We start from the raw sequence: 13291 nt of genomic DNA on the forward strand, positions 1-13291 counted from the left end.
CATTAGAGGCCACATAATGTGGGGGCTCCTGGATTTTGAGCCATAACAACAGCAGTCCCTGGGCCACTGCTCCCAACCCAAGCGCTTTGTTTTTTCTTTAGTGTGGGGAGCCATTAAGGTTTTCCCCTTTAAGAATACTTCGGACTGTCCTTTGCCCAGAGCCAATAAGGTTTGGGGTCATGGAAAGTTCAGCGTCTGAGAGAAGCTCAGGTGGAATTGATTGGTTTGACCGTTATGCGCACAGGTGGTGACGTCAGGAGGGTTGGTTGACCGGGAGCGGTATAAATAGGGCAAGAGCGATAAAACCGGAATTGGTCAGTAGAGATATCCATCCGGGAGTGTACTGCGATCCTTCCATGAGAGAATGAAGTATTCTATGAATAAAATTCATTGAATAAAATTCTTTTCATCCTCACTCCTCTCTTTAGAACCCGTACTTTTGCCGGCAGGCTCCGGCACTTTAGTACTAGAGGTTGAATGTAGAGGTACTTTGTGTGTGTGTGTGTGTGTGTGATAGTAGGAATTTAACCCAGGGGCCATTGTACCTCTGAGCTACATCCCCAGCCCTTTTTTTACTCTTCATTTTGAAACAGGGTTTCACTAAATTGTGGAGGGCCTCACTAGCCCAGTAGCTGAGGCTGGCCTTGAACCTGTGATCCTTCTGTCTCAACCTCCCCATGTACTGGGATTACAAGCGTACGCCCCCACGCCCGGCAAATCTAGGGATATTCTACCTTCAAGCTACACCTCAGCCCTGTTTTAATTTTCATTTTGCAATAAGGTGCCCCTAGGTTGCTGAGGTGCTTGCTCAGTCTCCGAGGCTGGCTGGGAACTGGCGATCCTCTGGTCCAGCCACCCAGCACCGCGGGGTCAGCTGTGGGCGGGGCGGTCCGCGCGGGTTCCCTGTGGGCGGGGCGGGGCGCGCGCATGCGCACTGAGGCGCGCCCTCCCGGTCGCCGTAGTTCCTTCGCTCACGTGGGGGTGGTTGTCATGGCGGCCCCTCGGAAGCCGGTGCTTCTCGGGCTTCGAGACCAGGCGGTGCGCGGCCGCCCCGTGGGGCCAGGGGCCTGGACGGCTAGCAAGCTGGGCGGCGTTCCGGTGAGGGCGGGCGCGGAAGCCGGCGGCAGCGGGGGGCGGCGGGCCCGGGCGGCCGGTCGCGGTCTGAGCGCCTCCCCGCCCCCAGGACGCTCTGCCCGGCGTGGCGGCGCCCGGGCCGGCGTGTGAGGGCTGCCGGCAGCCGCTCGCGCTGGTCGTGCAGGTGTACTGCCCGCTGGAAGGCTCCCCGTTCCATCGGCTGCTGCACGTGTTCGCCTGCGCCCGCCCCAGCTGTGCGGCCCGCGGGGCGCCGAGGTGAGCGGGGAGCCGGGAGCGGGGAGCGGGAGCCCGAGCCCGAGCCCGAGCCCGAGCCGGAGCGGGGAGCGGGAGCCGGAGCCGGGAGCCCGAGCCCGAGCCCGAGCCCGAGCCCGAGCCCGGGCTGGGCGTCGGGCGGAGCCCTCACCGCGGTCTGTCTGTTCTGAAGCTGGAAGGCGTTCCGCTCCCAGTGCCTGCAGCTGCAGCAACCAGAGGCGCCGGACCCTCAGGTAAAGCAGTTGTGATTGGCTCTTATGTGTTGCTGTAATTTGAGGATACGTTCCAGAATAGCGTTTAAATTTTTTTTTTTTCCTTTTGGTGGTACTGGGGGTGGAATCCAGAGGCTTCCTACCTCCGGGCTATACTCCCAGACCGTTTTTACATTTTTATTTGGAAACAGGGTCTCACTAAGTTGCTGAGAGCCTAAGTAGCCGAGGCTGGCTTCGAACCTTCGCAATCCTCCTGTCTCAGCCTCCCAAGCGCGGGGATTACAAGCGTGCGCCACCACGCCCGGCTATCGTTTAAAATTTAAGCCATGTTTTCTTGAAGTACAATTGACTGTCTTTTTCCCTTCCCGCAGATTGCTGAGACTCTTCTTGAAACCGCAATTCCCCGGTCTTACCCACAAGAATACTGGGGTTACAGGCACGGGCCGCCATACCGTGCTGAATTTTTTTTTTTTCTCTTTTAGAATCAGGCCACACTAAGGTGGCACATGCCTGTAATCTCCAGTACTTAAAAAAAAGACAGGGAGGCTTGAGGCAGGAAGATCGGCAAATTCGAGGTCAACCTCATCAATTTAGCAAGATTCTGTCTCAAAATAAAAATTTAAGGAAATAGGATTGAAGGCTCGAGACCAGCCTCAGCTATTTACCTACCCTTGGTAGCTAAATTTTTTTGTGTGTGGGTCTGGGGATGGAACCCAGAGGCATTTGACCTCCAAGCTACACCCCTCTGTCCATTTTTTTATTCTTTATTTTGAAACAGGGTCTCACTAAGTTGCAGAGGGCCTCACTAGTTGAGGCTCTGCGAACCGGAATCCTCTGGTCTCAACCTCCTGAATGCTGGGATTACAAGCATGCGACACCACGCCTGGCTGGTAGCTAAATTTAAGATCTGTTTCAAAACAAAAAATATAAACGTCTGGGAGTGTAGCTTGGTGGTAGAATGTCCTGGCTTCAATCACAGTAACACACACACACACACTCTCTCTCTCTCTCTCTCTCTCTCTCTCCCTCTCCCTCTCTCTCCATAGGTAGGATTCCTCTGGGTTCAATCCCCAGTACCAAAAAGTTTTTAGGAAAAAAATAAATCAAGTGTGGTTGCACATGCCTGTAATCCCAGTACCTGACATGTTGAGACTTGAACATCCTGGGTTCTCAGGCAGCCTCAGCAATTTAGCTAGACTCTGCCACTCAGTGTGATTCTATTCCAAAATCAAAAAATAAAATAGAACTGGGAGTTTAGCTCAAAGGTAGAATGTCCCTGGCTTCAATCCCCAGTACCTCCCTCACCCACCAATAAAGTCAAACAACAGAAAAACCCAGGACCATAAGATGTAGGCTTCTGTCACCATGCCCAGTTATAAAATGCTATTTTATAGCTTAAGGTTTTGTGAGTTACTTCTTTTGATTTATGCTGAAAGTCTTGAGATACATAGTTTCTTTTTTTTTTTCCCTTCTTTTTTTGGTGGTACTGAGGGTAGAACCCAGAGGCTTTTCTACCTTCGGGATATACTCCCAGACCTATTTTACTCTTTATTTATTTTATTTATTTTGGAAACAGGGTCTCACCAAGTTGCTGAGAGTCTCACTCAGTAGCTGAGGTTTGCTTCGAACCTGTGCAATCCTCCCGCCTCCCAAGTGCTGGCCACCATACCTCGCCTCTTTTGATTTTTTATTTGGGTAAATATATGGGTATTGGGTGTGATGGCACATGCTTGTAATCTCACTACTTTGGAGGCTGAAACAGGAGGGTTGCAGGTTCAAGGACAGCCTCAGCAAGTTGTGAGACTTCATCAACTTAGTGAGATCCTGTTTCCAAACAAAAATAAAATAGGGCTGGGGTGAAGCTTGGAGGTAGAGTGCCTCTGGGTTCTGTCCCCAGTACCGCACACTCACAAAAACCAAACCAAACCAAAAAAACCCTAGCTGCTAAGGGTCTGGTAAGTGTAATTCTTTCATTCTATGTAATGCATAAAGCACAACCAAAAAACTTTAGAACAGATGGTTGAAGAAACCACCTGCTACATCTGCCACCACTGCCTTTGGAAAGGAAAGACAAGTATTTAAGTCACCTCAGACATTTTTTTTTTTTTTTTTTTGTGGGTCTGGGGATGGAACCCAGAGGAATTCGAACTTCGAGCTACACCCCCTGCCCTATTTTTTATTCTTTATTTTGAAACAGAGTCTCACTGAGTTGCAGAGGGCCTCACTAAGTAGCTGAGGCTGTCCGCGAACCGCGATCCTCAGGTCTCAGCCTCCCACATGCTGGGATTACAAGTGAATGCTGGGATTACAAGCATGCGCCACCACGCCCAGTTTAGACATGCTTTTGAGGAGTTTGAGTCAGGAGGAGAACTGAGTGTGGCATAGGGCAAGAGACTGGTGTGACAGCTCCCTAAGAGGGTGAGGGGATGGGAGGCCAAAGCCAAAGAAATAGATGAAGTCCATTCTTCCAGAAGCAGGAGAGTGGCCTTGCAGCTGAAAACTGGTGTGAAGGTGCAGATGACTGGGGAAGTGACACCGAGGAGGAGCCTCCCCCACAGCCTGCCTTGGGTCCTGGACATGGGTCTAACAGTGCCAGAGATCCAGACTGTACCGTCCAGCTCCAAGACCTCCGCCTGCAGGACACTGTCCAGGATGCTGCTCATTCTGTACCCCCTGGGGAAGGGATGGCCTTGCCACACTTCCTGCCCTACTACATCTGTGTTGTAGACGAGGATGACTACAGAGACTCTGTTAGTCTGGATCACGCTCACAGCCTTCTGAGGGACTATCAACAGAGAGAAGGAATTGGTATGGAACAGTTGCTTTCCCAAAGGTGAGACTTGTGTTTCTGAGTTTGAGAGTAACTTGGTCTGGAAGCTGCCATAGTATCTAGGGGAACGTTTCCAGGTATAACACCTGCAGTAGGACCTTTTGGCTTCATTCTTCTTAGATAAGAAAAGGATACTCCAACAGGGAATCTGCACAGCAGTCACCCTGAGTTAGCTTGGAAACACTGATCTCTGCCCTTAAGAAAATGAATCAGGATAAACAAACAGAAGGTAGAGACGCCAAATATTTACAGAATAGGAGTCACTATTTTTTTTTTTTTTTGGTGGTACTGGAGATGGAACCCTTCTACCTCCGGGCTACACTCCCAGACCTATTTTATATTTTATTTGGAAACAGGGTCTCTTAAGCCAGCATGGCTGGCTTTGAACCTGCGCGATCCTCCTGTCTCCGCCTCCCAAGCACGGGGTTTACAAGTGTGAGCCACCATACCTGGCATGGATTCACTATTTCTTGAACTTTTGTTTTTATTTTTGTTGGACTGGGGATGGAACCCAAGGGCATTCTACCTCTGAGCTACACCCTAGCCCTATTATATTTTTATTTTATTTATTTTTTTATGTGGTACTGGGGATGGAGCCCAGGAGTATTCTACCTCTGAGCTATAACTACAGCCCAATTTTTTATTCTTTATTTTGAAACAGGGTCTCACTGAATGGCAAAGGGCCTCACTAAGTAGTAGCTGAGGCTGTCTGCAAACCCAGATCCTCCTGTCTCAGCTTCCCAAATGCTGGGATTATAAGTGTGTGCTACCACGCCTGGCTAATATTTTTTATTTTGAAACAGGGTCTTACTAAGTTGCAGAGGCCCTCACTGAGTTGCTGAGGTTGGCCACAAACCTGTGATCCTATCTTAACTTTTTAGGTACTGGGATTACAAGCAGGTGCCACCACACCTGGCTTCTATTTTTTATTTTTATTTTTTGTGGTACTGGGAATTAAACCCAGGGCCCTTCTATCTTTGAGCTACACCCTCCACCCCCAGCCCTATTTTATTTTTTATTTTGGAACAGTCTTGCTAAGTTGAGTCTGGTCTTAAACCTACAACCTTCCTATCTCAGTCTCTCAGATACTGGGATTTCAGTTGTGTGCTACCACACCCTACTGCAATAATTTTTCCCCCCCTGCATTATTGGAAATTGAACCCACAGCAATTTGAGCTCCGAGCTAACTCCCAGCCCTACCTTTTTTATTTTTATTTTTTTGCGGAACTGGGGATTGAACTCAGGGGCATTTACTCTGAGTTACATCCCCAGCCCTATTTTTTTATTCTTCATTTTGACACAGAGTCTCATAAGTTGCAGAGGATCTCACTAAGTAGCTTAGGCTGGCTATGAACCTGCAATCCTCCTGTCTCAGCCTCCCAAGAACTGAGATTACAAGTGTGTGCCACCACACCTGGCTGCAATGAAATATTTTTAATATTTAGATTTTGTATATGGAGAGTAGGGCATAATGGCAATGCCCATAATCTCAGTACTTTTGAGGCTAAGACAGGAGGATTATAGGTTCTAGAACATCCTGAGCAGCAGCAAAACTCTGAGCACCCCAGTAAAACGCTGTTTCCAAAAAAAAAAAAAAAAAAAAAGACAGCTGGTCCTGGTGGCAGAGGCCTGTAATCCCAGTACTTGGTAGGCTGAGGCAGGAGGATCAAAAGTGTAGCAAAAATGTGTGTTGCTTTTCTCAGTGCTAGGGATTGAACTCAGGGCCTCATGCATGCTAAGCATGTGCTCTACCACTGAGTTATACCTCTAAACCTTGGGAGTTTTTTTGTTTATTTTTGCACTGTTGGGAGTGAGCCCACAGGGTTCTGCTGCTGGGCTACAGCCCCAGACAGGGTCTCACTAAGGTCCACAGGCTGACCTTGAACTTGAGCTCTTCCTGCCTTAGCCTCCTGAGTAGCTGGGATTTTCAGGCTTAGACCACTACACCTGGCAATTTTTTTTAACTACTTTTTTTTTTTTTTTTAGTGGTACTGGGGATAGAACCCAGGGGTGTTTGACCCCCAGGCTACACTCCCAGACCTATTTTATATTTTATTTGGAAACAGGGGCTCACCAAGTTGCTGAGAGCCTCACTAAGTAGCTGAGGCTGGCTTCGACCCTGTGCGATCCTCCTGTCTCAGCCTCCCAAACGCTGGGATTACAAGCGTGTGCTCCCACGCCCGGCTTTTTTCTTTTTTGGAAGAATATTGTATTTTCTCTTTTTTTTTTCTTTTATTTTTCTTGTGGTATTGAGGATTAAACCCAGAGGGATTCTTCCTCCTAGCTGTAACCCCAGCCCTATTATTTTTTTAATTTGAAAATGGTTTTGCTAGAGTCTCACTGTTTGCTGAGGCTGATTTCGCCACTATGCCTCTTTTCTTTTCTTTTCCTTCCTTCCTTCCATCCTTCCATCCTTCCATCCTTCTCTCTCTCTCTCTCTCTCTCTCTCTCTCTCTCTCTCTCTCTCTCTCTCTCTCTCTCTTTCTTTCTTTGCGGTACTGGGGATAGAACCCATGAGCATTCTACGCTGAGATTACACCCCATCCCTAGTTTTTATTCTTTATTTGGAAACAGGGTCTTACTGAGTTGCAGAGGGTCTCATTAAGTAGCTGAGGCTGTTTGTGAACCTGTATCCTCCTGTCTCAGCCTCCCAAGTGCTGGGATTACAAGCATATGCCACCACCTGGCTTATTTTATTTTCTGAATTCTATAATTTTCTGGATATTCACATGCTATAAAATGTCGTCTCTTCTTCACTTTTTAGTTTTTCCAGTGATAGTGATGAAAAATATGAGAAGACCAAAATTAAAAATGGAGATCAAACATTTTACAAATTCATGAAGAGAATTGTTGCTTGTCAGGAGCAGATTTTGAGGTAAAGAGGCACATTTTTACATACATACATACACATACACATACACATACACATATACATATACATATATGTGTGTGTGTGTGTGTGTGTGTGTATATATATATATATATATATATATATTTTTTTTTTTTTTTTTTTTTCCCCAGTACTGAGGATGGAACCCAGGAGCATTCTACCTCCAAGCGACACCCCCAGCCCTATTTTTTACTCTTTATTTTGAAACAGGCTCTCACTGAGTTGCCAAGGCCCTCACTAAGTAGCTGAGGCTGGCTGCAAACCTGTGATCCTCCTGTTTCAGCCTCCCAATTACTGAGATTACAAGCATGCACCACCATGCCCGGGTATTTATCTTTTATTATAAAAGTAATGGCTGGGCATGGTGGCACACACCTGTAATCCTAGGAGGCTGAGACAGTAGGATCACAGGTTCAAGGACAGCCTCAGTAAGTGGTACTCTCATTAACTTAGTGGGACCCTATTTTAAAAAAAAAAAAAAAAAAAAAAAAAGGACTAGGGGTGTATCGCAGAGGCAGAATGCCCCTGCATTCAATCCCTAGTACCACACATACAAAAAAAGTAATGCATGGCTGAGTGTGGTGGTGCACACTTGTAATTCCACTACTTGGGAAGTTGAAACACAGAAGGATCACAAGTTTGAGGCCAGTCTCAGCAACTTAGTGAGGCCCTCCGCTATTTAATGAGGCTCTGTTTCAAAATAGCAGGAATAAAATAGGGCTGAGGGTGTAGGAGAGATAGAATGCCACCTGGGTTCCATCCCCAGTACCACCCAAAACATAAATAAATAAACAAATAAAATGCAAACTCCTGTAGTCCTAGTTCTTAGAGGCTGAGGCAGGAATCACTTGAGTCAAGTTCAGGCCAGCTGGACTGCATACTCTTGGAGAACAGTAGATACTGAAATAAACATTTACTCCCTAAAGGCATGCAGGGTCAGTAGCATGGAGATGTGAGTGCATTTAATCTGCAGTTGGGCTAGGTCTGGACTTTGCATAGTTTTTTTTAAATGTATTTTATTTTTGGCAGTACTGGGGTTGGAACCCAGGGGCATTTTTCCTCCGAGCTCTGCCTCAGCCCTATATTTTCTTTTTTATTTTGAAACAGGGTCTCACTGCGTTGAAAAGGGCCTCACTAAGTAGCTGAGGCTGTCTGAGACCCAGGATCCTCCTGTCTCACCCTCCTCACTACTGGGATTATAAGCATGTGTCACCATGCCTGGCTTTGCATATCTTTAGTTTGACTCAGTTGAACGTTAGCTTTGGTGCCCTATTGAGAATTAAATCAAGCCTTGACAATACTTCAAATGTCTTGCTGTTTTTATTTTATAGACTTGTTACTAATGTTTTGGCCACTCTAGAAATGTTTTCAGTCTCTTGTTCTCCAAGAAAAGTTTGGAAAGTAGCTGTTTGGGTGTGGCCTATATGCCTGCTACTCCTGTTTTTGTTTCTTGGTCTTAGGTATTCCTGGAATGGAGAGCCACTTTTTTTGACCTGCCCTACATCAGAAAACACTGAGGTCCCAGTCTGTAGCCACTGTGGAGGACAGAGGATATTTGAATTTCAGCTTATGCCAGCACTGGTCAGCATGCTCAGAAGTACTAATTTAGGTAAGAAGCCATTATTTGAATTTGTGGATTTCTGACATTATTTTGGAACTATTTTAGTTTAATTATAAAGTATTATAGTACATTATAGAAAATATAGGAAATTTAATATTATTTTAAGGAATTTATATTCCAGTCAGGGATGGTGGTGCAAGGCTATAATCCCAGGATTTGGGAGATTGAGACAGGAGGATTACAGATTTGAGGGCAGTCTTAGGAGTTTAGCCAGACTCTTAGCAATTTAGTTAGACCTAATTTCAATAAAATATAAGAAAGGCTGAGGGTATAGCTCAGAGGTAGAATGCCCCTGGATTCAATTCGCTCTACCAAAAGAAAAAGAAAAAAAGGCAAGTGTGGTGGCTCACACCTGTAATCCTAATATGGATGCTGAGACAGGAGGATCATAGGTTTGATTCCAACCTTAGCAAATTAGCAAGACCCTCTTTCAAAGCAAAAATAAAATAGGGTTGCAGTTTTGTAGCTTGGAGGTAGAATGCCTCTAGTACCCCCCACCAAAAAAAAAAAAAAAAAAAAAAAAAAAAGTAAAGAAGCCAGGCATGGTGGCGCACACTTGTAATCTCTGTGCTTGGGAGGCTGAGACAGGAGGATCATGCAGGTTCAAAGCCAACCTCAGCTACTTAGTGAGGCTCTCAGCAACTTAGGAAGACCCTGTTTCCAAGTAAAATATAAAAAAGGTCTGGGATGGGGTCGTCAGTCAAGAGTGGGATCGGTACTTGCAACGCGGCATGCACAGAGAAATATCGCAGAAAATAAAAATCAGATGCTTCCCCTAATCAGCAAAAACTAGGAGGAAAGGGGCAACAGGAAGAGGTCGAGCTATAGAAAGGGCCCTATAGTGAAGCAACTAAGGTGACCAATCAGAGGGTATGGAATAGGGGAGGATGGAGCCTCTTTAAAAAGCAGGAGGTACATAAACATATGTATCAGAGTTAATCACCAAACAAGCATGGGATCGAGGGAGGGGGAGGGAATGGGATGGGGACTGGATGAGGGCTAATTGGATGATGTGTGCTTGTATATCCTCTCAAGTCTTGTACTCCAATGTGATAATATGATTACAATGCACCAATTAAAAAAAAATAAAACCACATTTGTTATAAAATTAGAATAAGCCAAATGATATTGTCTAAGATCAGATGGGATGTGTAGAGGATATTGATAATGTGGTGTTATATGTATAAATAATAAAGTTTAAAATGTTTCAGCTATTAAAAAATAAAGGCAATTTACTAAAAAAAAAAAAAAAAAAAAAGGTCTGGGAGTGTAGCCCGGAGGTAGAAGGCCTCTGGTTCCATCCCCAGTACCACCAAAAAGAGAGAGAGAGAGAGAGAGAGAAAGAGAAAGAGAAGAATAAAAAAATTTATAATTCAACCGGTCTAACACAAACACTAATAACGATTTTGGTTAATATAAAATTGGGCAATTTTCTACTCTTCATATTATTTTAATCCCATTATTATATATCTATATTTTATTATAATTTAAACACTCACTTGGTTGAAAACAGTGGCCTGTAGTCACACCTACTGGGAAGGTTGCGGCAGAAGGATTGCTTAAAGGCAGTTTGAGTAACATAGGGAGACCTCCTTCCAAAAAATAAATAAATAAAAGTAAGTTGGGGGTATTGGCATGTGCCTCTAATTCCAATATACTTGGGAGGCTGATACAGGAGGATTGCAGGTTGGGGGACAGCCTCAGCAAGTAGTGAGACTCTCATCAACCTAGGGAGACCCTGTTTCAAAATAAAAATAAAATAGGGCTGGGGGTGTAGCTTGGAGATAGAATGCCCCTGGGTTTGTTGTAGGAAACTAGGTCCCAGGAGATAGGAAAGCAGGTTACTTTATTGACTAGTGAAGGCACAGTAAGCAAGGCTTTGGGCCTGAACCCTGAATTTATTTTATTTTATTTATTTATTATTTTGCTTTGTTTATATCTGAGGAAGCCTGTGAAGAAGATTCTTTTATTTTAGTTTTTATGACAAAGTGGGGTTCCTACCTCAGATTCAATTCCCAGCGCGCACATACACTGCTGAAAGTATAGCTTGGAGGTAGAATGCCTCTGGGTTCAATCCCCAGTACCACAAAAGAATAAAAAATAAATTGCTTTCTAAATGATTATAGGGGTTGATCTGAGCAATACTCTCATCCCTTTTTATTTTTTATTTTTTTCTCTCTCTTTTTTTTTTTTTCTTCTGGACCTGGGGATTAAACCCAGGGTCATTCTACCTCTAGCCTATCCTCCAACCCTTTTTATTTTTATTTTGAAACAGGATCTCACTAAGTTGCTGAGGGCCTTGCTAAATTGCTGAGATTGGCCTTGAACCTATGATCCTCCAGTCTCAGCCTCCCCAGTACTGGGATTACAGGCCTGGGCCACCACGCCCAGCTTTTTTTTTTTTTTTTTTTTTTTTTTTTTTTTTTTTTTGTGGTACTGGGGATGGAACCCAGGAACCATTTGACCTCCAAGCTATACCCCTTGCCCTATTTTTTATTCTTTATTTGAAACAGGGTCTCACTAAGTTGTGGAGGGCCTCAATAAGTAGCTGAGGCTGTCCGCGAACCGTGATCCTCCAGTCTCAGCCTCCTGAAAGCTGTGATTACAAGTGTGTGCCACCATGCCTGGCTTTATCTTTTGTTTTGAAACAAGATTTTGCTAACTTGCTGAGAGTGTTGCTAAGTTACCAAGGCTGACCTGAAACATGTGAACCTCATTTCTCAGTCTCCCAATAATGGGACTGTAGGTACAGGTCTGCACCACTGCACCTGGGTGCATAGTCTTTAATTTTGTAACTGTTAAAAGCTGGACATGCTCTCTCCACCAAGTATTATAGCTTTCTCTTTGCTGGAATCCAGAATATGTTGTATTTTTCAGGTCTTTCTGTGGAATTCGGAACAATTCTAGTTTATACATGTGAGAGGAGTTGCTGGCTTCAAAATCATCAGACTCCCATGGAAGAATTTTGTATTACACAAGAAGACCCAGATGCATTGCTGTTTAAGTAGAATCTTTTACAAATTAAAACAAATTTTAATATCCAGATTTATTTGTGCTTACCTTATTTTAGGCCTCAAGTTAAGAATTCTTGTTTTTGTTTGTTTGTTTCTTGTACTATTAGGGAAAGGACTCAGAGCTTTGTGCATGCTAGACAACTGCTCCGCCACTGAGCTTTTTTTTTTTTTTTTTTTTGGTACTAGGGATGGAACCCAGGGGCATTTTACCTCAGAGCTACACCCCAAGCCCTATTTATTTATTTATTTATTTATTTTTTGTGGTACTGGGCATGAACCCAGGGGCATTTTACCTCTGACCTACACCCCAATCTCTGTCTTTTATTCTGTATCTTGAAACAGGGTCTCAGAAAGTTGTGGAATGCCTCACTAAGTAGCTGAGGCTATCCGAGATCTTGCAGTCTTGGTCTCTCGAATGCTGGGATTACAAGCGTGCGCCACCACGCCCGACTTCTTTTTTAATTTTGAAACAGGGTCTAAGTTGCAGAGGGCCTCACTAAGTAGCTGAGGCTGTCTGTGAACCATGATCCTCCTGTCTTCAGCCTCCCAAGTTCTGGGATTACAAGCTTACTCAACTACTCTCGGCTCTCCAGACAAAATTCTTGTTTTTGTTTTATTTTGCTTTTTGTGATTTTGGGAATTAAGCCTGGGGCATTCTGCCTTCCAGTTACACCCCTAGCCCTTTTTTATTTTGTTTTGAAACAGGCTCTCACTAAGTTGCTGAGGCTGTGGCCAAGCTGCTATCCTCTCATCTCAGTCTCCCAAATACTGGGGTTGTAAGCATGTGCCACCATGCCTGGCTTATAATTCTTGTTTTTGTCTCTGGTGCTGGGGATTGAACCCAGCAACTCTGGTCCAGAGGGCTTGCGTTCTCTGCACAGGCATCCTGGTGGGCATTCTAGGATGGTGGGAAAGCAGCTGAAGAGCCAAGAGTGTTGCTCAACCTCTCATTCCCTGCCTGTCTCTGCTCCTACTACACTTCTGCTGCCAGCCCCGAATGCTACCAGCATAAAACACCTGATGTGCTCTGGCAACTCAAGGCTCCTGCCCTGCAACGCTGGTTGCTTAGGCCTGCCCAGTACCCGCCGGTGCTCCCTCCCTGGCTCGCCTACTCTAGCTTTCTGTTCCTGCAGCATCTCAGGGCGGCATCCTCACCCTGTCTGGATGTTGTCCCTTGGTCCAGCTTCCCACTGTTCCAGTTTTACCTTTGTTCGGTTTGTGTTACAGCTCCTTCGGTCTGTTGTGATTCCCTTGAAATCACTATAGAAACACTTTGGATTAGTCTTGTTCAGACCTGCTCTTTGCCTGTGTAGATGAGTATAATGAGGCCTGATTATCCTGGGGTAGAGTGTGGGAAGAAGATCTGAGAAGTGACTG

At 45.2% G+C, this 13291-nt stretch overlaps 1 protein-coding gene across 2 annotated transcripts; it reads left to right on the plus strand.

The window, feature by feature from the left end:
- Positions 1-990: 990 nt before the first annotated feature.
- Positions 991-11908, plus strand: PDCD2L (programmed cell death 2 like; the record flags this gene model as incomplete). Of its 2 annotated transcripts, none has more annotated exons than XM_080702072.1 (7): positions 991-1098; positions 1184-1350; positions 1520-1580; positions 4031-4392; positions 7154-7264; positions 8740-8888; positions 11778-11908. In XM_080702072.1, the coding sequence occupies 7 exons, from the start codon at positions 991-993 to the stop codon at positions 11906-11908; spliced, it is 1089 nt and encodes a 362-aa protein (XP_080558198.1). The 2 variants fall into 2 exon arrangements, with proteins under 2 accessions (XP_080558198.1, XP_080558199.1); XM_080702073.1 differs by having other exon boundaries at positions 4037-4392.
- Positions 11909-13291: the final 1383 nt, after the last annotated feature.

This window comes from Muscardinus avellanarius (genome assembly GCF_963383645.1).
Source record: "Muscardinus avellanarius genome assembly, chromosome: 10".
NCBI classification, from domain to species: Eukaryota; Metazoa; Chordata; class Mammalia; order Rodentia; family Gliridae; genus Muscardinus; species Muscardinus avellanarius.